Genomic DNA, 27409 nt, shown 5'->3' with positions numbered 1-27409 from the left:
ATGAGTGATGATTTTTTCTCATTTTTCTCGCTTAGAGGGACCTTTGAGAAACATGATCCCCGCAGCTACCGGGTTAATAACTAGGCACTGAATGGTTTATATACTGACATGTCTTTTCCGTAATAAAATAAGTAATAAAAAGCAAAATAATTAAAAATGTGAAAAATTACAATAGATAAAAGATAAGAGAATCACCTTCCTTGATAACTGAGCACTGAATGATTCATATACTGACATTTTTTGTGTGTGAATAGAGAAAATAGTAATATATAAAATGAATAAATAAAATGAAAATAGTCCTGAAATTGACCTCTCTTTTGACCTATTGTTCTCGTTGCTTTTGTTGAAGGCTAATTTTTTTGTTACGTGCCCTTGAGCTGCCTCCCTTAATGAAAAAAATAATAATAATAATAATAATAACAATAATAATAATAATAATAATAATAATAATAATAATAATAATAATAAATGTAATAGTGTCAACAGGTGGATGAGGGTAACTCTTCATATAACTAGAAATTCTACATTCATTTTTTCTTTCCTTTTTTGCTGTCCCTTCTAACATCTTTTCTTCTTCTTTTTGTTTACCATCCTTAGTTTCCCTTATCTCTTCTAGCACTCTTCATATAACTCGGAATTTTACATGATGATCTTTCTTTTCCTCTCACTTCACTATCAGTAATCTCCTCTAACTCTCTCTCTCTCTCTCTCTCTCTCTCTCTACATAATCTTGACATCAGACCCAGCAAGGTTTCCATCAATAATACACACCACTACAAAAGTACACAGTCTATTTACATATCATACAAATTACAATGAAACTGTACCACACAAAGTTCCTCAAAACATCATAAATAGTACAATAGCTAAAAAAATGAAATGCGTTCCCGGGCAAGGCCACACCCACCGACGCCACCCCCCAAAAAAGTGTCTAAGTTTGTACCGGGGGGGTGGACGCCACTCTGAAACACCCCCTGACGAGGCTCGGGTGGTGGCGGTAGTGGTGGTGGTGGTGATGGTATGCATGCTATGAGGTCAATAAGGGTCATGGGTGTCCTATACTTAAAGGTGAGCGGACCCTAAGAGTCATCCATGTTCACCACCACCACCACTGCCACCACCACCACCACTACCACCACACACACACACACACACACGCACACACACATGGCCCCAAGCCGGTTTCTCTTCAGTATGAAGAAAAAAATACTCTGTCGGTAAGGGATATCAGAGTCTGTAGTAGTAGTAGTAGTAGTAGTAGTAGTAGTAGTAGTAGTAGTAGTAGTAGTAGTAGTAGTAGTAGTAGTAGTAGTAGTAGTAGTAGTAGTAGTAGTAGTAGTAGTGGTAGTAGTAGTAGTAGTAATGGTAGTAGCTGGATATGTTATGTACAATCTGGATACATTAACACAGGCCTCACACACACACACACACACACACACACACACACACACACACACACACACTCCATCCTTGCCTGGCACTTCCCACTCACACTATTTTACTATATAGTCCTCACTCACTCCCTCTCCCACTCCTATTCACTATGCTCCCCACTCCACCGGCACGCCCTCACCACCGTCATGCCCACTCACGGGTACTCCCACTCCACTACACATTTTAGGGACACAAATACCAGAAAAAAATTAATAAATAGAAAGAAAAAACAACAAAAAAGTCACTCTTCTGCCTTACACTCTATGATTCCACACCCTCTCACACTGGAGAAAAAATAAACAAAAAAATAAAATAAATAAAGTTACGAAGAAGCTATTGCCGTCCCCCCTCCCCTCCCAAGCCCCACCCCCATCAATTTTTCTTGTAGTTCGAATCATAATATATTCTCCTTAGCTTACATTCACCCTCCTTTTAGTACCAGACATATATCCACAGTCTCCTTTTTTCCATAGTCACAATACACGTCTTCCCAAGCCCTCCTATACATATATATATAATCCTCCGTCTATGGCCCGTATTGCAAGACGAATCCGAGAAGTTTTGAATCCCTATAGTTACTCATCCCGAATTTTGTAGGAATCCAATATTTCTCGGATTCGATTTGCAATACAGCCCTTAGCGTTATGTTACATTAGCTTTACAATATAGAGTCTCCCTATAGTACATTATATTCCTTTGTCTTGGTCCTGTTGCGAAAGCTGAAGACGTCCCACCACACGTAAACATTTCTTAGTGTGTTCAAGTGCCGTTCGCGTTACCGTTGATTCTTTTTAGGTTTCCGCAGCGTTCTCGTGACGGAAGTCGTATAATTTGGTGCCTCGTGAAAGTTTATGTCTGTTTATTTAATGCTGAGACCAATATACACACACGCACACACACATACACAAACATACATACACACACTAGTAAAGGGACGGGAAAGACAGAGAAAGAGAAAAACAAAAACAAATTGAAACTCAGATACAATAACACACACACACACACACACACACACACAACAATAGGTGCAGCAAAATGTCAAACTGTGTAGTATAGTGAAGTAAGATCATCCATGTCAACCAAGTGTGAAGATATTAAGTACGAACGGAGAGATGGATACAAATAGTTCCCTTTCTATACATAATAAGGTTGTCTGCATGCTGCCATTCTAACAGGGAAAGGCTGGTCAAATAGTCATAAGATGTTCCCAGTCTGCTTAACCCCTTGTCTGTGGATTTCCAACAAGAAGACATCACCAATATACAGGAATGGAACAAAAAGTGGCTGCTACAGTTCATTGAAGAAAAATGTAAAGTCATGCACCTTGGAAGGGGAAATCCAGCATACCAATACCACATGGGAAACACTTCACTATCTACCACAGAGGCAGAGAAAGACCTGGGAGGATATGTTACCAGGCTACCAGTGAAGGAGAAATCCGTGCCAATCGCAGCGGACGGGTTAAATATCATGGTAAAGTATGCCCTATGTTTGTCAAAGATTTCGTCCAACCCCATAAAGGAAAATAAGGGCATTAAACGAATAAGAATAAGCATGAGGAAGAGAGTAAGATGAAGGAGTTTGGTAATGATTTGTTCAACTGCTGCCTTCGTGAGAGAGTCAGACTGGTCACAGGGAAATAGTAAAGTAGTAGTAGAGTAATAGAAATAAAAATAAAATAGTAATGGTAAAGTGTTAAATCTTCTTAAATGTCAGGGAAAATTTTCTGGATGTTGCTTAACAGTCAACTTCATTTCAGTCAAAACAGGATTCGGTTGAGTTAAAACATATGGAAAAATTACTAGTCTGAGTGTATGTGCATGAATGGAAATGAAATAAGTGTGGATATGGAAGAATACGAAGCCAGCTGATGAGAAAACACACACACACACACACACACACACATATACACAAACATATGCACACGGTAGCTGGTCCTTTATCAAACTTTGGCACGTAACACAACCCTCCTTGTCGCCACATGCATATATACAAACAAAGGTGACTTGGTAATGACTACAGATGCACCTAGAGGGATGAACCTGTGCTCTTTAAACACTAACACACAAATTAGACTGTGGAGGAAGACAAAACTAAAAGTGTACGCGCGATACCCATAAGTTACTGAGATTTTATAATACGGGAAGCAGGACTCGTCGGACCCACTTCCCCCCCACCCCCTCTCTCTCTCTCTCTCTCTCCCTCCCTCGCCCCCACTAAGCTACTCCGTACAAAATGGTCTTGGCCTAGCATTCATTAGGTAGAACAAAGAGTGGCAAGTGGTCCGGCGCAATGCAAGGACCCAACGTGAGGTAATGAGTGTCACTTCCCTTGCTCCTTGCTGTGGCGTTCCCTCTAGTCTGTTACGTTAGTTTCACTTGCGTCCCATAGCTCAGACGCGTGCTTGGCTGTTTGATCCATGGTATTACACTCTACGGAGCCTTAGTACATCTAGGCTCTTGTGGAAGTTGTCGGTGTTTTCAAGGGTGGATTCATGACCCTGGTGGTAGTTCTGCAAGGCTTCCAAGTTTCCAAGGGTGGTTTCATGACCCTGGTGGTAGTTCTGCAAGGCTTCCAAGTTTCCAAGGGTGGTTTCATGACCCTGGTGGTAGTTTTGCAAGGTTGCCGTGTTACGAACGGGACAAACACTCCTGGCAACCCGACATATCTCCTCTCTGGCCTTGAAAAGTAGACATAACAAGACCCCACAGCGTTTGATAATACCGGTCTTTTGAGTCTCAGTTACAGCAGAACCGGAAAACATACCAAGAAGAGATTGAGTTGCCTCGTCGTGAATAGGTAGTCGTGGTTGAGAGTGATTATATGAATGTATACAATGTCATACAAAGAGTAAAGTTCGTAACGTAAGTATCCGAGAACCCAATAAACACACTCCAGGCTGGAATATAAGGGTGCAGGCATAGCAGATATTGGTCATACGGTCGTTGAAAGGAAGGTAGTGATAGAGATACAGGTCTGAACCACGGTTGTCACGGTATACCTATGTGTCGTGTGAAGTGCCTAGCAGTATGACCAACACAAAATTGAACCTCCTGACTGTTCCCTTGCCTTCACTATACCAAAGAACGTCACTATGGGAAGAGGTGCTATTAGATGATACGCAACCGTCTTCTTTTTATACTTCTCTTTGACCTAATTTTCTGTTACTTGTTCCCTTGTCTTCACTAATAACAAAGAACGTCACTATGGGAGGATGTGCTATTTTCTCCATAGATGATTCGTAACCTTTTTCTTTTTATACTTCTCTTTGACCTAATTTCCTGTTACTTGATCCCTTGTCTTCACTAATACCAAAGAACGTCACTATGGGAGGAGGTGCTATTTTCTCCATAGATGATTCGTAACCTTTTTCTTTTTATACTTCTCTTTGACCTAATTTCCTGTTACTTGATCCCTTGTCTTCACTGATACCAAAGAACGTCGCTATGGGAGGATGTGCTATTTTCTCCACAGATGATTCGTAACCTTTTTCTTCTTATACTTCTCTTTGACCTAATTTCCTGTTACTTGATCCCTTGTCTTCACTGATACCAAAGAACGTCACTATGGGAGGATGTGCTACTTTCTCTATCTTTTTATCTTCATGGAGAGTTTTGTGATCCTGGAGATGAGGCGCCGCATGCAATATTGGGGTAAGCGCCAACCACGTGAGTTTGGAGTTACGATCATATACAACTATTTTGACCCTTCCTCTTTTATCCGAGCAAGTCGTTTACCCCAAATCAACACTGGAAATAGGGTAAAAAGTCTTGGGAAAAACATATCTCGCTCAAATGTATGGTCCGCGCAAGGTAGGGTGGGCATGCTGGCGTGGAGTAATGGTGTAAGTCTCCAGCGGGCTCTGGGAGGAAGTGACACAGTTGCCATGTCTAGCCGATCTAATTAATTTTTCGTACAATTTCTAACTTTGTTTGATATTCAACTGCTGACTTAATGTACTTTTGTTTGTTGTACTTTTTTATAACTGACTAGTGACAATTTTTAACTAGTTCTTTCTGAGTGAACATGACAAGCTACATTAATTACAACAATTTGCATTATCTTCCGACTCACGGCATCTCTGCTTGAGGGGAGTTTTGCCGTCACTTTAAGTCTGTAGGCTCTGAAGAGTGGGCGGTAGTCGCTTTATTAGGCTATTAATTTTGCGTTATTTTGTTTCTTTTTTCTTTTTGTGCTTCGTACATAACACGGGAAGTTTTGTCTTTACATAAGCTTCATTTTGGTATCAAAATGATGATTCTAGCTTTAAAACCAACCAAAAAACTGGCGCTTACCCCAATATTGAACGTGGCGCCTCAGATAGTTTTACACGACTTCTGCGTCTTGAACGGGAAAACACCCATGAAAACCCGGTCAGTCGTTTCTGTGGCCTTTGGAAATAGCCGTACTGGGAGATTGATACGTTGAATAATATGGGTCTAACACACTGAGCTCAAACCAAGACTAAGGTAACCGATTCTTGGCGGCCTGTTCGTGAAGAGACATGTTACAACCAATTCCTGTACATCAAAGCTAGTATGGTTGTATTGGTGGTGTGTTTTTATCTCTTATATAACACAGTAAGCAATTCTCGGCCTTGCTTGCGAAGACATGTTACAACCTTTTCCTGTACATCTAAGCTAAGTGGTATTAAAGGCATATGGTTGTTCTAGTGGTGTGTGGTTGCTCTCTTCAATAACACAGAGTTCAGACCAACAGTAAGCAATTCTTGGCGGCCTGGTTAGCAAAAGGACATGTTATAACCAATTCCTGTACATCTAAGCTAGTGGTGTTGAAAGCTTATGGTTGTTTTAGTGGTGTGTGGTTGCTCTCTTCAATAACACAGAGTTCAGACCAACAGTAAGCAATTCTTGGTGGCCTGGTTAGCAAAGGGACATGTTATAACCTTTTCTTGTACATCAACTCTGGTGGTGTTAAAAGCATATGGTTGTTTTGGTGGTGTGTGTTTGCTCTCTTCAATAGCATAGTAAGCAATTCTTGGCCTGGTTAGCAAAGGGAACACATAGAAAGACCCTCCATGTGCCTACGTCCAAGAGTTTATCATTAGTTTAAAACATTTTCTTAAGTCCTAAATATTCACTCAGGGACTTATTTTTCTCATAACACTAGACGTAGAACTCTCTCTCTCTCCCTCCTTAGGCTACACTTTGATGCATCTCTTTTGACGTTTTACTTTTTTTCGTGACTGACAACTCAAGTCCTTCCTTTCTGAGTTTACGCTCCTCTGCCACATCGCTTAAAACAGTTCCTTCTCCTCCTTTTCATCGTCATTATTTAAGTCATTTTATTTCCTTATCAATCACTATATTTTCCGTACCCTTAATTCACATCCCCTCCTTCTCTCTCGCTCTTCCTCCTCATTATCCATTTACCATTTTCTTTTCCATCACCAAAATTTTTCATATCCTCCAATTTCTTTCTATTTCCTCCACTGTAGCACCAAGGAGTCTTATGTTAGGATACTGGTGCACTGAGTTGTGTTACCTGTTGATGACTCTCACTATGGCTGTCAACTAATGCTCATGGTCTGCTATTGAACACTTGCACTGGATTGATACACAGACACAGAATCTTCCACAATCAGGAACTTATATGTAATTTCCTCGCCACATGCTACAAACTCCACTCTACTTTTCAATACCTTCTTTCAGTTTCCTTGCACTGTGCCATTCTCGACAGACACACAATTGGGAACTTCTTCGTAATTTCCTTGCCACGTTCTGCCACATACTAATGACAGCACTCTACTTTTCTATACCCTCTTAATTAACCGTTCCCTTGCACTGTGCCACTCTTGACAGACACAATTTTCTCTTCCACTGGGATCTTGTATGTAATTTCCTCACCATACACTTCACTCTACTTTTCAATACCCTCTTGATTAACCATTCCCTTGCACTGTGCCACTCTTGACAGACGTACAATCTTCTCTTCCACTGGGATCTTGTACGTAATTTCCTCGCCATACACTTCACTCTACTCTTCTATACCCTCTTAGTTAACCGTTCCCTTGCACTGTGCCACTCTCGACAGACACAATTTTCTCTTTCACTGGGATCTTGTATGTAATTTCCTCGCCACACACTAATGACAGCACTTTACTTTTTAAAACCTTCTTAATTATCCGTTTCCTTGCACTGTGCCACTCTCTAAAGACGCACAATTTCCTCTTCAACTGGGAACTTGTACGTAATTCCTCGCTACGCGTTACCGACTGCACTCTACCCTCATAACCCTCTTAGTTCAACGTTCCCTTGCACTGCGCCGCTCCACACAGACACACAATCTTCTCCTCCTCAATTGGGAACTTGTAGTCATACGTGATCTCCTCGCCGCATGCTATCGGCTGCTTGGAGTAAATTACGATCTTCTTCTGCGTCTCCACAGTGATGATCTTTGCATAGCAGTTAGGCTGGAGGCAAGAAGGAGGGTGTTAGTGTGGGGAAAACAACTGTGCCGACATACCTGGTTCCCTTACCTTAGTTACTGCGTTGTTATGATGAGCTAAAGCGTTGCCGTATGTAGCATTGAAAATTGAATCATTCTGTTATGCACTGCTGAATACTAGGTTCTCCAATGCATTGTTATAAGATGAGTAAAGTTTGGATCATTCACCTACACACTGTTAAGAATTGAATCCATATCTAGGGCGAAGGTAAAGTGGTCTGTCAAAAGAACAATAACAATAATAATAACAATAATAATAATAATAATAATAAAAGTAACTAAGATGCTATCTTCTGTGTAGGAAAAAAAAAATAATAAAAAAAGATAAAATAAGAGATTGAATACTGAAAACAATAATAATAATAAAAATAATAATAATAATAATAATATAATATATAATAATAATATATTGTAATAGTATTTTCAACAAATAGGTTTTTTCTTTTACGGTTAATGATCGAAGATCTTTTTAGATTAATAATAATAATAATAATAATAATAATAATAATAATAATAATAATAAATCGAGGCTCACGTTGCAGGAGTGGTTGATGAAGCGCGCCAGGTTCCCGCACTTGGTCGCATCGATGATCGTCTCCATGTCGATACGGAAGAGGTAGGACGACCCGATGCCGATCTTCTCGTACTGGATCTCCCGCAGGTCAGCAATGATGGACCGGATGCTTTGCCCGACGTACTCTATCACCATCTCGTCCGACCCGATGGCCTCCATGGCGAAGAGACCCCAGTCGTGGATGCGAGACTTCCCGAACCTCAGCAGCTTCTTGCGGAACTGAAAGGGACGGGTTGGAGGGTTACGCTTGATTATGTAAACGTTGTGTTAGTCTTTAACCCTTAGACGACGATGGAACTATACACAGACAGTCCAAAATTCAGTCAGTCAGGTTTGTATGGCAGAAATATAACACTTCCAGATTGTGGTATAATCTATATATGGACGATAGTTAAAACACCTCTTATGCGGCGCAACCATATTTATGCTACGGTCCCAAGGTCGGCAGCGACTATATATTGACCATTCATTTTGGGGAAGCTACTCTTCAAATACTGCTGCCCTCTAAAGGTTAATAACAATAATATGGGTGAATTGTTTATTTTTACCGATATTTCAAGGCACGGTTAACTGGTTTTGTTGATTATTTTATGTCACCCTCTATGACTGAGCTCCCAAAACACAGCAAAGATGGACGTCACTCACCTTAAGTTGGTTGAATTTGAGCAAATCAGAATCGGTCTCGTTGCCAAAGGCGGTGAGGAGTCGCCTCTGGAAGGACCGCACCTCCCTGCTGACGGCCATCTGGGTCAGCTTGGCCTTGCTTGACTCCAGCACCGCCAGACTCTGCTGCTGCGCCTCCTCGCCGGCCCTCTCCGCATGGTCTTGGTGGAAGGTGAACTGCAGAGTGAGGAGAGCACGGGCATTAGTTGGCTGCTTGGGGCATGGAAGCTGGACACCAAATCCGAAATTGACCTATCTTTTTGCCACTCTGCACTTTTCTTTTCTTTCTTTTTTTTTCTTTTTTTTGTAGGAGCAGCGATTAGCAGGCTTTTTTTCCTACACTTTCTTTTTGTTGCCCTTAGCTGCTTCCTTATAGCCTCTTCCATTTAGCGTAACCCGTTTCTGGGTCGTGATCTGTAGAGTCCTTTATAGAGTCCCAACAACCTAAGATTTGGACGCCATTATTGGCCCTGTTTTCGCTGAGCTTTTAAAAAGCTAGCCCACGCTCTCGCGGCAAAAACAGGGCCAATAATGGCGTCCAAATCTTAGGTTGTCGGGACTCTATCTATCAAGGGACTCTACAGATCACGACCCAGAAACGGGATACGCTAAAGGGAAGACGCTATGGTTGGTATTATAAGACACCTTTGCTTCTCACATCAGCTATTTCTAAAGGTCAAAGAGGGGATTAATCGGATTCTAATGAGTGTTTCTTTAGGTTCATGGTACAGAAGAAGGGTCAAAGTACCACCAGGAGCATAAAACTACCCTTGAAAATTCCCAAAACTCCTATGAAAGCCTTGTCGAATAGGTGAACTTGGGCGATGAAATGTTTAGTAACACGGCCCTATTAGTTGTGAGGACAAAGAAGATGGTGTTGTCAAACCTCCCCAAACATCCTTCCCCCTCTGGCCGCAGGGACTCACAACACTCCTGACTCACCTTATGTTTCTGCTTCTGCTTGGAGTCCACCTTGTAGATGCCTTCCGTCCGCGCACAGCCAGTCTTGTGCAGCGGCAGGTCGTCCAGCCGCCTCTTCTTCTTGGGTGGGAGCGGCACGTCGATGGGCGGATGGTCCACCCAGTGAGTGTCGTTGAGCCAGTAGGATTGACTGTCGTCCGCCAACATGCTCTCGTAACTCCTCTTTAGAAGCTCAATGTCTTCCTGGTCAATCCCTGCACCAAGCATGCCATGTATCATTATTGTTGTTATTGTTATTATTATTATTATTATTATTATTATTATTATTATTATCACTATTATTATCACATCACAGACCAAGCGATGAACTGTGGATGCCTAAGTGTGGATGTTATCATTTACAAGATAGATGGGAGAGAAAGAGAGGAAGACAGACAGAGAACGAGAGGGATACAGACAAAGAAAGAGGAGACAGAGACAGAGAGAGACAGACAGAGAAAGAGAGAGGCAGGGGAGAGATAGAGAAAGAGGAGACAGAGAGAGAAAGAGGCAGAGATTAGGGGGAGAGACAGAGAGGGATCCAGAGAGAAAGAAAAGGAGACAGAGACAGAGAGAGACAGACAGAGAAAGAGAGAGGCAGGGGAGAGATAGAGAAAGAGAGGGATACAGAGAGAAAGAGAAGGATACAGAGAGAAAGAAGAGAGACAGAGACTAGGGGAAGAGACAGAGAAACAGAGATAGACAGCAAGACAGACATAGAGGGGTAGAAATACATCATGAAACCCACCGCGTATAAGGAAGGAATAGAGAACATTGTATTCGTCCATCTGGTTGCGAGGTCTGAAGGCCAGTCGAGAGGCGGCTTTCGACGACACTGGGGGCATCTTTCTCTTGTCCAGCGCCTCCTTCTTAACCTGCATCTCCCTGTTCTCCTTCCCGCGGGGCTTGGGCGTGATGGTCTTGCTGGCACCGAGCTTGGGGACCTTAACCTTGTCGGCGTCGGGGGGAGTGCGAGGCCGCGTGTAGTCGTGATCTGTGTTGCCCACCACCATCTTCTGCTCCTTCTCCTTCTCAGCCATTTCCTCTGCTTGGGGATCAAAGGGAGAGGATGGTTAGTTAGTGTGTGTATGTGTATGTGTATGTGTATGTGTGTGTGTGTGTGTGTGTGTGTGTGTTTGGTGAAGCATTTTTTTATATTATCATATTTTTTAGAGTAAAGGAGATAGTTCAAGGTAAAAAAACAGGAGAAACTTAAAACTTGTGTGTTTGTGTGTGTGTGTGTGTGTGTGTGTTGGTAATTAGTGCAGGATTTAGTAGGAAAAAGCAGGTCTCTAATAACAATTTCCAAAGACCAAATAAATAAAAAATAAATAAAAAATAAAAAGTATAAAAAATCAATAAGAGAATTTATAGTAGTGTGTTCTTGTGTTCTTCTAAGTGGTAAGGGGGGAGGGGGGCCTCACCTGGGGGTAGGAACGAGGCATTGGTGCCATCCTTGGGGGCCCAGGGGAGGCAGTAGCTGTGTTCCAGGAGGACCGGCGACCGCTCCTCCTCCCCGGTGCTGCCTGGTGTCCTGCCCGATGAGGAGGAGGTGGTGGAGGTGCTGGAGGAGGAGGAGGAAGAGGAGCGCACCCGGCCGTTGGCATCAGCGCCGGCGAGGGCCATGAGTGCCTCCGCCGCCTCCGCTGACTCACCCAGGCCGTCCTCAAGGTCACTCTTCTCATCCGCCGTGTCCGTCTGTCAGGGAGAAATATGAAGGTTACTTTGTGCTCGATTTAGTCTAGTTTCTATTTGCTTTTGTACTATATTTTGTACACCAGGTATTCGATTTATGCGAGTTCGAAATATGCGAATTCGCTCATATGCGGCTAACCTAAATGTGCCAAGTATTCGTTTTATGTGAGAAAAAAAATCGCTGGTGTAACTGGTTGGTGATATATGGTGGCCAACTCGCACTAGACGGCAGCGGGTGCAAATGTTTTCCCCCACTTTCCTCGCTCTGATCCTAAAGTTAATCCTCAGGTAGCTAATCATCAGCTTAAATCGTAGACTTTGGGTGTGTCTCCCTGGAAGCTTTATTGTTGCTTTAGTGCTTTATTATTGTGAAACGGTGCCGGAATAAATAGTTAGAGGGTTCGAAAACGGGCCGTGGAACATAACCCCCAATAACTAATGGGATGATAGGTTCGATATATGCGAATTTACATCATGCGAGGTTTTTGCAGAACGTAACCCTCGCATATAATGAATACCTGGTGTATTTCTGTATTTACTTTACCTTACCTATTTTTTCCCTATGGTGTAAAGGACAACTAAGGCAAATAAAAAGTGTGAGTAACTGCCAATGAGGGAGAAATACAAGTGGATATGAAAACTAAAAGACAGTGACATTAAAGAAAAAAATAAAGAAAAAGGAGATAAGGAAAAAGAGGAATAATGACAAAACACACACACACACACACACACACACACACACACACACACACTCACACAAATATCCTCACCGTCACCCTTAAACTCACATCCACATCCTCACGCACCTCCGAGTCACCCTCCCGAGTGGGCACGGAAGTCTCGGTGACAGGCTCTTCTTTTCTCCTTTCCTTGGCCTTCTGAGTCTTGTCGGGCTTGGAGGTAATGGGGGTGGGCTTGGTGGGCTTCTTGGTACCGGGGGATTTGGGCTTTCTTGGTTTGGGGGGCTTTTTGGTCTTGGTGGTGGGGGTGGTGGTGGGCGGGGTGGTGACGGTGGTCTTTCTCGGAGTGGCGGGTGGTGACTTCTGGGTGTGTGGAAGAGAGGAACGAGTTAGTGGAAGGTGTTTGATGTGTAGGTTATAATGGAGCAGAACTAGGCATCCATATTTTGCAAGCCAGCCATCAGTTTAACCCCTTGACTGTGGATTTCCTACAAGAAGACATCACCAAGCTACAGGAGTGGAACAAAAAGTGGCTGCTACAATTCAGTGAGGAAAAATGTAGTCATGCACCTTGGGAGGGGAAATCCAGCATACCAATACCACATGGGAAACACTCCACTATCCACCACAGAGGCAGAGAAAGACCTGGGAGTATCTGTTACCAGGCTACCAGTGAAGGCAAAATATGTGCCAATCGCAGCGGACGGGTTAATCCCTTCCATGTTACTCATATAACTACGCACTACAATCATGACTAAATACATCCCCTACCCACCCTCCTCCCTCACACACTCATAAACAACCCCCTTCCGTTACTTCCCCTCCACATTAGCGATCACCTCCCTATCCTCACACCCACATACACAGCCCCCTTCCCTTTAATCCCCTCCATGTCACTCCTATAACAACGCATTACAATCATGCCTAAATACATCCCCTAACCCACCCTTAAACCCACTCCCTTAATTACCCACCACATCACTCATCACCCAACACCTTACCTTGTGGGGCGGGGGACAGGGGGCGGGTGCGATCACCTCCTCGTCGTCCCCCATCCAAGCGTCGTCGTCTAGCTGGTTGGGTGGCAGCTCCGGTAGGGGGGTGGGCGGCCGGTCGTGCTCTGGGGTCCGCATCACATCCTCCACTACCAACCGAACGTCCGCCGCAAATTCCTCCTCGAGTTTCCGAAGTTCCTGAGGGATTGTTGTTATTTTATTTGTTGTTTCTTATCCTTTTTGTTTTGTCATTATTTTCCCTTTTTTTAATTTTTTTATTTCCCTTTTTTATTATGATTCTGTTTGTTGTTATTTTATTTGTTGTTGTTTTTTTTTGTCCTTATTTTCCCTTTTTTGTTTATTTTTATTTCCCTTTTTATTATGATTGTTTGTTGTTTCCTCTTTTTGTTTTGCATTCTCATTTCCCTTTTTATTTACTTTTATTTCCCTTTATTTTATTATAATCTGATTTGTTGTTTTCTTCTTTTTTTTCATGTCCATGGGGTCTGTGTGGTCTGATTTTCTATGTAAATCTATGTAAACATTCATCATACTAAACTAACCAACCAAACAATGCCAGAACATAAAGAAAAAAAATATAGATAAAATAAGGATAAAAAATAAGTATAAAATAAAACCAGTCAACAATACAGAAATAAAAAAAACACACAAAAAAAAAATCAAGCTCTCCACCAACCTTGAGTTCTTCCAAAAAAATATTGAGGTAAAATAAGAATAAAAAATGAGTAAAAAATAAAACCAGTCAACAATACAGAAAAAAACGTTACAAAATATAAAAAATCAGGCTCTCCAACCTTGAGTTCTTCCAAAAAAATATTGAGGTAAAATAAATAAAAAATGAGTAAAAAATAAAACCAGTCAACAATACAGAAAATTTTCTTTACAATATCAAACAAAATCAAGCTCTTCACCAACCTTGAGTTCCGTGGGCTCCTCCTCCTCCACTTTCTTCCTCGGTTTCGCCTCCAGACCCAGATTCTCGTTCTCCTCCTCCTCGGGTGTCTTCTCGCTTGCCTCCTTCTCCTCGTCCTCACTTTCCGATGTGGACGACTCCGACTCAGATTCTGAACCTGAGGACTCAGAGCTAGAGGAGGAGGAGGAGGAGGACTCATACTTGTTGTCCTCATCCTCGGATGACGCCACGCTCCCTCCTGCAACACACAAGGAAGAGACTGTCGAGGGTTTTTTTCTTTTTTTTCTCCTTACGGCATGGGAGTCAGTACATGGGCAAAAGACATAGACAGCAACAACAACCAAAAAAACACTACCTACTGCTCTGATAAAAAGAAAAAAAAGAATGAGTGAGGCAACTATTAGGACATGGTAAGAAATTGAGAAAGGGGACTTGTTTGAAAGACATAAAGAAGCTCAGTCTTCCATACAGGAGTGTGGACACATGGAATGGACTAAATAGACATTGTTGAAGCGGGCAGTGTCCACAAAACGAAGGAAAAGCTGGAAAAATATAGATTAGGGGACAGGACTACCCAAGCTTGAGTTCTGGTCCTGTATACTACAAATAGGTAGATCAGTCCAGTACACTCCAGTAGTAGGCGTGGGATTGCCTTTGTAACGGCTCCCACTTATGACTTGTTCTTGATTGTTGATTGTCATTGTGTCTTTTAGTTTTGTTCAGTTTTCTTTTTTCTTCTGTTCCATATTGTTGATATAGTTTTTTCTGTCTTTAATTTCTTCCAGAGTTAATGGTTGATACAAATACAAATAAGTAAATACACACCCGACGTATCCGAGGACCACTTGGTTTTCCTCTTGGTGGTGGCTGGTGAGGGTTTGGTCTTGGGCACAGGCGTCGAGTCCTCGGGGCCGGAGTCTGAGTCTGAGGATTCCGCCACCTTGGGCGCCGACTGTTTGCTGTCCTCATCTGACACGGGGCCATGGCTATCCTCGTCCATGCAGGGAGGTGAGGGGGGCTTGATCTTGCGCTGGAATGGAGGAGGCAACACATTAGCTTGATAGGAAGAGACTGAAACGACACAGTATCTTGTTCTGAAATGAAAACAACACGGTATTTATCTTGTGATCACATGATTAAAACAATGCTGCATCTTGGGATGAAATTAAAAAATAGATGATACATAATCTGATCACAAATGCTTTGATATATATTATGAAATGGTTGGTGTGAGGGGTGATTTTTTCTCATTTTTCTCGCTTGGGGGGACCATTAAGAAACATGATCCCCACTGCTACTGGGTTAAAACAAACACAGTATTAAGTGAACAAATGATCGAAACACATATTCTTGAAGTGAATAAAACAATATACTTATCATCCTGTGTCTATATCAACACAAAACAATATATACGAGGTTCTTGAAGCCTGTAGTATTTGGTTTGGGGGACAATACGTATCTCAAACTGTGCAACTGGCCTTAAATCTATCCCTCACTGGAACATGTAATACCTTTGGCCTTTGGAAGTCTACTTAAATATGTGAACGGCTTTTGCACAAATATATACAGTGTGTGGAGGAAGACATGACAAGGATGAACAAAAGGGAAGAGTATACAATCATCAGGAGTGGGAGAGAGGAAAAATAAGGACGGTAAATGAAAAGAAGGACATAAAGACGTAAATAAATGAATACAATGAAAGCATTCCCCACCTTTCTGAAGGAGGGCATTTTGGGCATGGCCGCACGGAAGCCCAGGCCGAGGGAGCCGAGGGAGTCCAGGCCGAACCCTTCCCTCGTCTCCAGTAGCGACGAGATGGAGTTGATCTTTTCCATCCTGGCGTGAGGGCCCGGCGCCACCTCACTGTTGTTCTCCCGCACCACCGACTGAGCCTGTGGGCCAAGAAGGAGGGAGTTAGCGCACTACAAACAGGAGTATTGGCTGACCAACTTGTGATGTTAATAGAGTAAAAAAAGAGATCAAACATAAAATAAATAAACAGATACTAAAGAAAATGATAGACTAACTTAAAGCAATAGAGAGATGAAATGCCTTTGGGGTGAGAAGGGGGGAGTTAGCCCACCACAAACAGGAGTATTGGCTGACCAACTTGTGATATTAATAGAGTAAAAAAAGAGATCAAACATAAAATAAATAAACAGGTACTAAAAAAATGAGACTGAATATAGAGCAATAGAGAGATAAAATGCCTGGGAAAGAGAAGGAGCACACTACACACAAACTATTGAGACGACCAACTTGTGATAAGAATAAAAAGAAATCAGACATAATAAAAATAAATAAACTAGGGTACTAAAAAAAGAGACTAAACTTAAAGCAATAGAGAGATAAAATGCCTTTGGGGTGAGAAGGGGGGATTTAGCGCACAACAAACAGGAGTATTGGCTGACCAACTTGTGATATTAATAGAGTAAGAGATCACACATAAAATAAATAAACAGGTACTAAAAAATATGATAGACTTAATATAGAGCAATAGAGAGATAAAATGAGAAATAATGAACCAGGCACTTTGTGGAGAGGAAAAAATGATAGAGAAATAGAGAGCAATAGAGAGATAAAATGGGGAAGAAATGGAGGATGGTGGAATGGGAAAGGAATAGAAAATGGGGAAATCAATGAGGAGAGAAAAAAATGATAAGAAAAGAGAGATTGAGACAAAATAAGTAACCGGGTATTAAGTAGAAAGATAAACAAATGAAAATGAAATACAGAGATCAGATAATAAAATAAATTATGATGTAGTGAGTGGAGAGACGAGCAAATAATAGTGCAATAAAATACAGACCAAAAGGCAGAATATAATAAATGAAATAACAAAATAACAAAATAAAACAAAAAATCTATCAAATAAGAGAATAACAAAAATAATAACAACAACACAATAAACAACCTTGTACAATAACGAGAGACAAACAAATGCTTTTAGTGTAAGGTCAAGAAAGGTCACAAGAAAGGTCACTCCCGGCGCCCTGACCTTGAACTTCCTCTCCTGCTCGTCCCACCACGCCTCGAAGGTCTTGAACGCCGTCGCCTCAATCATCCGCTTGTTGAAGTCCCGCTTGAGAATGTTCTTCAGCTCCTCGATCACCGTGTCAAGAACCGCGCTGCAAAGGAAGGGAAGGGAGAACATTATTAAAGCGATGTCCTTGCTCTCATACAATTAAGTCATGAATTAGAGAACAATATTAAACATTTCTTTCACATTTTCCATTATTATCTTCATCATGGAGGAACAGGCAGGCAGTGATGGCCGCCGCCCTGGGCCGGGACACTCACTTGATGGTTGGGTCGTGATACTCGCCACTCTTGTGTGTGGTGTCCCCGCTCTGGGGCGCGGGGTAGCCGGGGCCAAAGTAGGGGTACTGGGTCTGCCCCGGGAGGCTGGTGCCTGGGGGAGGGTGGGTGATGGGGGGCAGGGTGGAGGAGAGGGCCATGTAGCCGGGGTTGTACCCAGGGTAGCTGGACACCAGGCCGCTGGGGTAGCCCGGGGGCTGCCAGGTGTAGGTGGCCTCCTGGGGCAGGGACGTGGCAGCAGCAGCAGCAGGGTAGCTGCCGGGGAGGTAGGATGTGGGGTAGCCCGGGGGCGCGGCGTAGTGTGGGTAGCCGGGGGGCGGGGCGGAGTAGGGCCCCGGGGGGATGGGCACGTCCTGGTGCAGGATGGGGTCCTCAGTGGAGCTGAGGCTGGACAGACTCATGCGGTCGTCATCCAGGCCATTGACCTGACCCTCCTCACCCGCCTCCTCCTTCACCTCCTCCTTCACCTCGGCCTTCACCGCCGCCGCCTTCTCCCTCTTCTTGACCTTCTTCCTCTTGAGCTTCTTGAGGCGCTCCCTGTTCTCCTCCCTCTCCCGCTGCTGGGCCTCCATCTTGAGCTCGTTGCTCTTCTCGTGCCAGTGCAGGTACATCTCCAGGGACAGGAAGGGGGAGGGAGGGGTGGAGAGGGGCTCCTGGGGGCCCTCACCCCCCGACCCCCATGCCATCTGTCCCTCCCCTGTGCTGGAACCCCGGGACCCCTCCCCCACCTCACTGTCACTGCCGCTGCTGCAGGAGGAGTCCGTCTCCCCCGAGGAGCTGCTGGAGGAGGTGGAGGCGGCAGAGGCGCCAGCAGCGGCAGCAGCAGCGGCGGCGGCGGCAGCCTCCCCGTCCCGGCCCGCCTCTGAGGGCTGTGAGGCGTCCTTGCCCGCCTCGTCCTCGTCGCTGCCCAGGTTGATGGCCATGAAGGGCGGGGCCATGCCGCTGTCCTTGTTCTGCAGCAGCATGGCGATGCGTGTGTCCAGGTCCAGGCTGCTCTTGTCCTCCTCCTCCTCCTCAGACTCAGGCTTGGGCTTGGTGCTGGCCGACGCCTCGCCGCCCTCCACCCGCTCCTCAGACTTGGGCCGGCCGGGGGGGGCGGCCGGGGCAACGGGGGCAGCCCCCCCCGGCCCCTCGAAGGCTTCGGGGTGGGAGTTGCGCTGGTAATGGTAGCGCTGGGTGGCAGCATCCCATGAGTGTGAGGGGTGAGGTGTATGAGGGGGATGGGGCGTGTGGGGTGGGTGCGGCGGGTGAGGGGGTGGGTGTGGCGGGGGCGCTGGGTGGTGGTCGTTCCCCACGTGACCAGGCGGGTGGTTGGCGGGCCAGGCCTGGGGGGGAGGCGTGGGCTGGGCAGAGGTTCCCCCGCCGCTCCAGTGGTGGCTGTTGCTGACACCCGCCGGGTACCTGGGGGAGGAACGCTGACTGCAGGTGGGAATAGGAGGCTTATCCAGGGGCGCGCACACACACACACACACACACACCTTCCACACCCACACATGCACCTTACTAACATTCCCACACCCTCTCCCATCACCCCCTCCCCTCCTCCAACCCCCCTCCCCTCCCCACCAATACTCACGTGCCGCGGTACTCATGGTATGGGTAGCCTGAGTAGTGGTACTGCTCGTAGCCCGGGAAGTTCTGCTGCTGCTGCTGGTGTTGCTGGTAGCCGAACTGCGTCTGCTGCTGCCGGTGCTCGGGGAAGTAAGACGACGGGACAGTGGTGTTGGCCGATGACAGTGGTTGCTGCGGCAGAACGGGCACGCTGGGCTTCCTCGCCTCCTCAAACCGACTAGTAAGGAAAATACACCAATAAATATCATCAAGTAACAGAAAAATGCCTGTAAAATTGTAATGTATAGCGGGATTTTTATTATGTTTTGCCCTTGAGTTGCTTCCTCTACGCTGGGCTTCCTCGCCTCCTCAAACCAACTAGTAAGAAAAATACACCAATAAATATCATCAAAGAACAAAGAAAAAATGACTGTAAAATTGTAATGTATGGCAGGCTTTTTTATTTTTATGTTTTTGCCCTTGAGTTGCTTCCTCTGCCATTAAATAAATAAGAGAAAAAATGAAAAAAATGCTGCTCCCATACACATGATATAAGCCATGAGTGAGTGTGTTGCCTGCCTTATTGGACTGAATACAGGAGTGGAGACAAGACAAAGTATAGGTAAAGTTGAGGGTGAAAGCTATAGCTGCACATTGCCTCAGTGGTCATCTCCTTCACACTGACCCTTGAGCCTGTGGTGGGAAGGACCTTTGGCCAATATTTTAAGACACTTTCGCTTCTCACATCAACTATTTATAAAGGTCAAAGAGGGCATCAATCGGGTTCTAATGAGTGTTTCTTTAGGTTCACGGTACAGAGGGAGGATCAAACTACCACCAGGGTCATAAAACTACTCCTGGAAATGCCCCAAACTCCTAGGAAAGCCTTGTCAAATAGGTGAACTTGGGCGCCAAAATATTTTAAAATACGGCCCCTTACCTCAAGATACAGGATCAGAGTGAAATTTGGGTTGCCATACTGTACCTTCCCACTCCCTTTCTCCCTGACCAGCACAGACACTCCCTGACCACCATAGCCAGACACAGACACAGCCACTCCCTGACCACCACAGCCACAGCCACACTCTCTCCCTCACCTGGTGCGCTCAAACTCCGTCTTCTCAACATTCCGCCGCTCCCTTTCTCTGCTCGACTGACTCTCTTCGTCAGAGGAGGGCGGCGGCGGCAGCGGTGGCGGCTTGGCGGGGGGAGGCGGCCTCTTCTTAGCCTCCTTCGCCTCCTCCTCCCTCTTGGCCTCCTCCTCCAGCTGGCTCCCCACCTCCGCCACTCGCTTCTTACACTCCTCGCCTAAGATCACCGGGATACATTACAGCACCGCAAAAACTTAGGTAAACAATTTTTTTTGTTAACCCGGTACCAGCGACGGGCCAAATTCTTGCCTTGACATGAACCCCCCAAAATAGAGGATACAAAAACTGATCACAAATACGTTGATACATATAAAATAATGGTTTGCGTGAGTGGTGATTTTTTCTCATTAATTCGCTAAGAGGAACCTTTAAGAAACATGATCCCCGCAGCTACCGGGTTAAGCAATTTTGAAGGCTTAGAGGATGAATTTAACAAGAATATCGATTTTCAAGGTTAAACAATAGTCAAACCATTTTAAATAGTCTGTTTGGGCGTTCGATTCCGAGGGTCCTTTCTTCCCACACTGTCCCAACACCTATCCCTTCCTCTCATATGTTAGCTATAGGTAACATATGAGAGGAAGGGATGTGTTGAGACTGTGTGGCAGAGCAGAGGGGAGGAAAGGACCAGTGGAATCAAATGCCCAAATGGACTATTTGAAAGGGTTGGACCATAGGGAGGATTAACAGTTGGATGAGCTGCACGCCAACTGCCCAGGCTGGGAATCGAACCCAGGCAAGTTAACTCCCGTACCACTGAGGCATATTCACTGCTGTCAACGGAAATACTGGTAACTTCTCAAGCCTAAGCACCTAACACTATTCTGCAAGGTAAGAATAGATGTCGAGGACTCAGCACCCACCGAAAGGGTCGAGGAACACCTGCAGGACCTTCCCCATGAGTGTGGCGTTGTTGAGCTTCTTGACACAGTGCTTCGCTGACTCCGTCTCCTCAAAGACCAACCGCGCCACACCCAAGTGCTTGCGGGACAAGTCGTGGGAGAAGATTTCAAGCTGCTGGATCTGCCCACACTGGTGCTTGTTGACCTGCGGCAGGTACACGCAAGCACACAATGAAGAATTAATTAGTGTTCCCATTAGATAATGATAATATATTTTGAGTATGTAAACAAAGTATCTCTCTTTCAACACAATATGCACAACCTCTTTTTTGACCTCTCTTTCAGCCACTCTTCTCTACTCTCTTTTATAGGAGCCGTGCTAGCGGGCCTTTTTGTTTTTATTTATTATTGCCCTTGAGCAGCCTCCTTTACTGAAAGAAAAAGTCATCCGACTGGTCACCCTGAAGCCTGACACTTACAATTTCATTATGAAGGAACTGCCTGTCTATGTTGTCATTGATGTTGAAGATGGTGACCTCCAGGGGCGGCGGGGGACCCACGTAGTCTGAGTCAATCTGTAACATACAGAAATATAAGGAAACTACAAAAGGGTGAGCGATCTACACCTGGAAGCTTTTTATGCTGAGGTTTGAGAAAAAAAAGGAAAAGAAAAAGAGCTCCCTTTTTAGGCTGAATGTATGGAAACTATAGCCACTGCCGTGGATCCCAAGACACCAACACAACACTACTGCCATCATGGATGGTGTGGCACAGGGAATTTGAAGCTGTGCACCTTAATTACAAACTGGCATGAAAATAATTGACACTCTTTATGTACTTTTTATGGAAGTTGTTAATATTGAGAAGGGAAACATCTGGGAAGCATTTCCAAACTGCCAGTCACAAGGTGTTGGTGGCGGGTGAGTCTGACACGTGACAGCACCAGCCACAGGACCTGATCCCTCGCCTCACTGAGTCACAAGTGTCAAATTACACTGGCTTTGCTAGTGTCATAGAGGAAATACTCCCTTTGATGAAAAATGAACTCACATGTATTGGCATTAAGGAACAGAATACTTAATATATTATGTAGGTTATAATTTTATATATGGCAAATTTCATGTGTGTCAAATTACCATTAAATAATATGTATCAAACATGTAGCATGTAAGACTTTGGTAACAGCACTAACACTATTACCAACAACAGCATTAACAAGTAACAACAACAGCAGCAGCACACTACCTTGAAGCGCGGGACCGTCAGGTCCATGGTCTCCGGACGAATCCATATTTTGTGTTTTCTGGGGTCGCGCAGCACAACAGGCGGGTAGGTGGGGTCACCCTCCACTACGCCCTCAAACCTACACAACAGAAAACTTTGTTGGTGGCTCACACACAAACAAACACTGTGCCTGCAGCCCTGACAGTGTTAACCCCTTGACTGTGGATTTCCTACAAGACACCACCAAGCTACAGAAATGGAACAAAAAGTGGCTGGTACAATTTAATGAAGAAAAATGTAAAGTCATACATCTTGAGAGGGGAAATCCAGCATACCAATACCACATGGGAAACACTCTACTATCCACCACAGGGGCAGAGAAAGACCTGGGAGTATATGTTACCAGGCTACCAGTGAAGGCCAAATCCATGCCAATCACAATGGACGCGTTAAAAGTCCTGTCTCACCAAGGAAATGCCACAACAGACACAAATGACATTACCAACAGAACATGGCAACAAGGGGGAGGCGGTGGCGACTGAATGCTCAGCGAGTGGATGTGGTGATCCCAAGGGCCCAGGGTCAAATACCTCGCCAAGCTGACAATTTTCACCCATCGCCAAGTAGCAGAAGACCCAGATGCTGTCCAATATTTAATCAACCCTAAACTTCTATTACTCTGCTCAAGGTTTGTTTCTGCTCTTAACTGCTGCCTCAGATAAAAAAAAAAATAAATAAATAAAATTCCAGCCTCATTGTTTTTTCTTCTGCTTTTTGTCCTTGACCTGCCTCCCTTGCTATATAAAAAAACAAAAATAAAAAAAACACGGGCCATGAAAGTCATACATCATGGCAGCCACTTGACAATACAATTCCTGTGCGCCACTGCCACGGCCTCACCTGTACAGCTTGTTGGCGCCATTGACGAGCACCGGGTCAATGAGCAGCTTGTAGTTCCTCTTGGACTGGTGCGGCGGCGGCGGTGCATGTTTCTGTGCGCTGCCCCCGTGCTTGTGGTGGGGCGGGGCGGCGCGCTGCTCCATGGTACAGCAACGACCCCCTGAAGACACAAAGGTGGTGTGGGGATGTTACTAGAATCTAGGGTCCAATTTTTTTCAAGTAATATGAAGCAGTAGACAATAATATCAATAAATAATAATAATAATAATAATAATAATAATAATAATAATAACAATAATAATAATAATAATAATAATAATAATAATAATAATAATAATAATAATAATAACAACAATAGTCATGGGTAAAATTCCAGAAGTACACCCACTGACAGCTGACCGCCAGCAACAGCAACCAACAGTATAGCGCAAAACGTATCACAAATTTATCATAAACAATTAGATCTAACCAAACTGAATATAACCTAACCTAACCTAAACTGACCTAATCTATCCTAAACTAACCAAACCTACCCTAACTAAATCAAACCTAACGTAACATAGTCTAGCTTAATCTAACCTAACCTAACCTATTCTGATCTAACTCAATCTAACCTAAGCTGACATAACCTAACCTAACCTGACCCATACCCAGCCATCAAGAAGTAATAAATGGAACTAAATGCCTCAATATTTCCCACCAAAAAGTGATTTGCGACGACAAAGCAAGCAACACGGTAATGTGATATATGGGCACAAGGAGCTTCATATGGCACAAAGGTGTTTTTTGCAGCAAGACGGATATACTTCTGGAATAATACCAACCAAGTGTGACACAGCAGTTAAAAAGAAACATAAGGGAGCTTCTAAATATTAAATGGCGATGATTAAAAGTTAGATTAGCGGGAACGGACACAGACTCCCACAAACACATATCTACTGCCACAACCCCTGCCCCCCAAAGACCAAAAGTGACATTGCAGGTAAAACAAAGCATGAGGGAGAAACTAAACATAAAAACAGTGATGATTATAAGTAGATTACCAGAAAACAAACACAGACTTACACACACACACACATTTACTACCACAACCTCTTTCCCCCATGACCAAGAGTGACATGGAAAGTGAAACAAAGAATGAGGGAGAATCTAAACAGGAAATAAGTGATAATTATACACAGTGGTGGGCACGGTTCCGCTAATACGCTAAATGCTAACTTAAGTCCACTAAAAAATTAAGAGGTATATTCTTGTCCGTTGTAGGCAGATACAGCACCAGTTGGGCCACATGGCATATTTATTTCAGGGCTTCCACTTTTGGGAAAATCACGCCTTAAAGAAGGGTAATTGGACAACTATAAGGAAAACTTTTTGGTATTGTAGGGTAATGCATCTTCCATATCCAACTCTTTGAACTCAGGATTTAATAACAAGAATTTGATACTTTCCACCTGACAAGAAATAAATTTAAAATAAAAGTAAGTGTCAGTTAAGGAAAAAAAATTAGTAAATTTACAAGAAATCTTGGATGAAATATATGGATTTAGGATAAACTGGAGGCTTCTTACGCTTCCCTTCTTGTTGCTTGTTGGGCTCTTTGTTCAGTTCAGATGCGACGTTGTCACCGTGTAGTCGCGTTCATTATTGTCGCCTTGTTTATTGTCATCGACATCATGGAAGGTGACCCGAGTGACAACGTTTATGTTCCGCCTGAGGATGCTGACCCTGTTAAGGAGCCGGCAGCAGCTGTGGGTGAGGCGGAGGATCTTGACATGCTATACCTTTCTGGAGAGCTCTATTTCTAAGCTACAACATATTGAAATTTCACGTAACTAGGTCTGCTTTTGGGGTTTAGAGCCTAAATACAAAACCGAAGCTAAATCCATATAAAAAAGGTTAGCGGTTAGCTGTTAACATAAGCTTCCACTAAATTCTTTATCAATTCAGCGGTTTAGCGTAAGCGAAGCAAACTTTTTAGTTAGTAGATTACCAGTTAGTGAAGCAAACTTTTCGGTTAGCGGTGCCCACCACTGATTATACATTAGATTAACAGAAAACAAACACACATTTACTACCACAACCTCCTCCCACCATGACGAAGAGTGACATGCCAGGTAAAACAAAGTATGAGGGAGAATCTAAACATGAAATAGTGATTATTATGAATTAGATTAGCAGAAATCGAACACACTTACACACACACGTCATTACCACAACCTCCTCCCCCAATGACCTAGAGCCCCCTTTCCCAACCCTGGGGTTGCGACCCCAAGTTGGATCACCAAGCGTTTTTCCTGGGGTCACCAAGATCTCAAAATATCAATCATGGTGTTATTTTATTATAATAACACATACCGGTATACAACTAAACTAGTGGGGTTGCGGTCATGTATGGAGGTGCATGATTAGGGTCGCCTGTAAAAAAGGTTGGGAACCACTGACCTAGAGTGACATGGCTGCAAAACCAAACCATGAAGGAGCATTTAAACCCTTCCCCCACAACCTAAACTTCAAGCAACACGTTAAATTGCCTGAAAACAACACAGACACTGAAGAAGCAACCTGTCAACCTATTTCAATAACCCAAACTTTGTTATTGCCACTCTATTATTTAGTCTTACATTAATATATAACCATTGGGGAGTGACAGGAATAATTTACACCATTAATTAAGAAAAACAAAACATAAACAAACCCCAAAAGCCACTTGGTCAACATTTACGAACATGCATTGACACAGTATATGGTCCTACCTTGTCATTAGTTACTCTTACATTAATAACTAACCACAAGGGAGTAAGAGGGATGATTTAGACCATTAATTAAGAAAAACAAGACAAACAACCACAGAAAACCACTTAAGTCAACCCTTATGAGCATGAACCTGGATTTACACAGTGCCCCCAACACATAACCTAAGCCTAATATCAATACCCAACCATTAAGGGGCTAGAGGGATAATTTAGACCATTAATTAAGAAAACAAAACATAAACAACCCCAGAAAACCACTTAGTCAACCCTTACGAATTTGAACCAACAATTACACAGTTCCCCCAAAAAATCAACATGTCCTAATATCGATACACAACCAGTAAGGAGCTAGAGGGATAATTTAGACCATTAATTAAAAAAAAAAAACATAAACAACCCCAGAAAACCACTTAGTCAATCCTTACATAAATGCACCTAGACTTACACAGTACCCCCAACACATCACCTTGGCCTAATATCAATACCCAAACAATGAGAAGCTAGAGGGATAATTTAGACCATTAATTATGAAAAACAAAACATAAACAATCCCAGAAAAACACTTAGTCAACCCTTACAAGCATGATCCTAGATTTATACAGTACCCCAACACACCACCTAGGCCTAATGTCAATATCCAATTAATAAGAAGCTAGAGGGATAATTTAGACCATTAATTATGAAAAACAAAACATAAACAACCCCTGAAAAACACTTAGTCAACCCTTACAAGCATGATCCTAGATTTATACAGTACCCCAACACACCACCTAGGCCTAATACCAATATCCAATCAATGAGAAGCTAGAGGGATAATTTAGACCATTAATTATGAAAAACAAAACATAAACAACCCAAAAAAAAAACTTAGTCAACCCTTACGAGCATGAACCTTAAATTACATATTCCCCCAAAACATCAACTTAGCCTAATATCAATACGCAACCATTAAGAAGCTAGAGGGATAATTTAGACCATTAATTAAGGAAAATAAGACATAAATAACCCCAGAAAACCACTTGGCGAGCACTTACGAGGCTGCACCAAGGCCTACTGAATACCCCAAACATATCACTTAGGCTTATAATAACACTTTCCCGCGGCCTTTTACCCACCAAAGCACCATTAACTCTCCCGCCAGGTGTTCAGGAAGCAGGAAAAGGCGCGGGACGGGACGCACCTCAAGTAAATCCTCGAAAAATGGCATAAAATTAAAGGCTCGCCATCACACGCTCCTTCGCCCGATACAAACACCTCCTTGGGACCA

General features: G+C 43.7%; 1 protein-coding gene across 11 annotated transcripts; it reads right to left on the bottom strand.

Moving 5' to 3' along the window:
• Window positions 1-774: 774 nt before the first annotated feature.
• Window positions 775-27409, bottom strand: LOC126983650 (histone-lysine N-methyltransferase SETD1-like). 11 transcript variants are annotated; one of them, XM_050836578.1, is made up of 23 exons: window positions 27258-27397; window positions 24958-25135; window positions 23390-23549; window positions 22511-22628; window positions 21745-21840; window positions 21287-21470; window positions 20370-20580; window positions 19298-19510; window positions 17704-19122; window positions 17402-17531; window positions 16116-16295; window positions 15229-15433; window positions 14406-14641; window positions 13476-13667; window positions 12583-12837; window positions 11524-11797; window positions 10848-11147; window positions 10082-10314; window positions 9122-9316; window positions 8438-8695; window positions 4948-7867; window positions 4621-4827; window positions 775-4508 (listed from the first exon to the last, which is right to left on the bottom strand). In XM_050836578.1, the coding sequence occupies exons 3-21, from the start codon at window positions 23530-23532 to the stop codon at window positions 7694-7696; spliced, it is 5016 nt and encodes a 1671-aa protein (XP_050692535.1). In that variant the 5' UTR covers window positions 23533-23549; window positions 24958-25135; window positions 27258-27397; the 3' UTR covers window positions 775-4508; window positions 4621-4827; window positions 4948-7693. The 11 variants fall into 11 exon arrangements, with proteins under 11 accessions (XP_050692535.1, XP_050692533.1, XP_050692537.1 ...); XM_050836576.1 differs by having other exon boundaries at window positions 775-4587; window positions 4708-4827; XM_050836580.1 differs by having other exon boundaries at window positions 4621-4707.

The sequence above is a fragment of the Eriocheir sinensis genome, chromosome 54, assembly GCF_024679095.1.
Source record: "Eriocheir sinensis breed Jianghai 21 chromosome 54, ASM2467909v1, whole genome shotgun sequence".
Lineage (NCBI taxonomy): Eukaryota > Metazoa > Arthropoda > Malacostraca > Decapoda > Varunidae > Eriocheir > Eriocheir sinensis.
This window is presented reverse-complemented; position numbering and strand designations above follow the sequence as displayed.

What these genes read in the sequence shown, in the direction of transcription:
- LOC126983650 (XM_050836573.1), bottom strand. Translation starts at nt 23,532, where the DNA reads ATGGAGCAGCGCGCCGCCCCGCCCCACCACAAGCACGGGGGCAGCGCA. An exon ending in ACGGAGTTTGAGCGCACCAG is followed by an intron (nt 19,511 to 20,369) that starts GTGAGGGAGAGA and finishes TTTCCTTACTAG; the next exon opens with TCGGTTTGAGGAGGCGAGGA. An exon ending in AGGTGCGTGAGGATGTGGAT is followed by an intron (nt 11,798 to 12,582) that starts GTGAGTTTAAGG and finishes TCTCCCTGACAG; the next exon opens with ACGGACACGGCGGATGAGAA.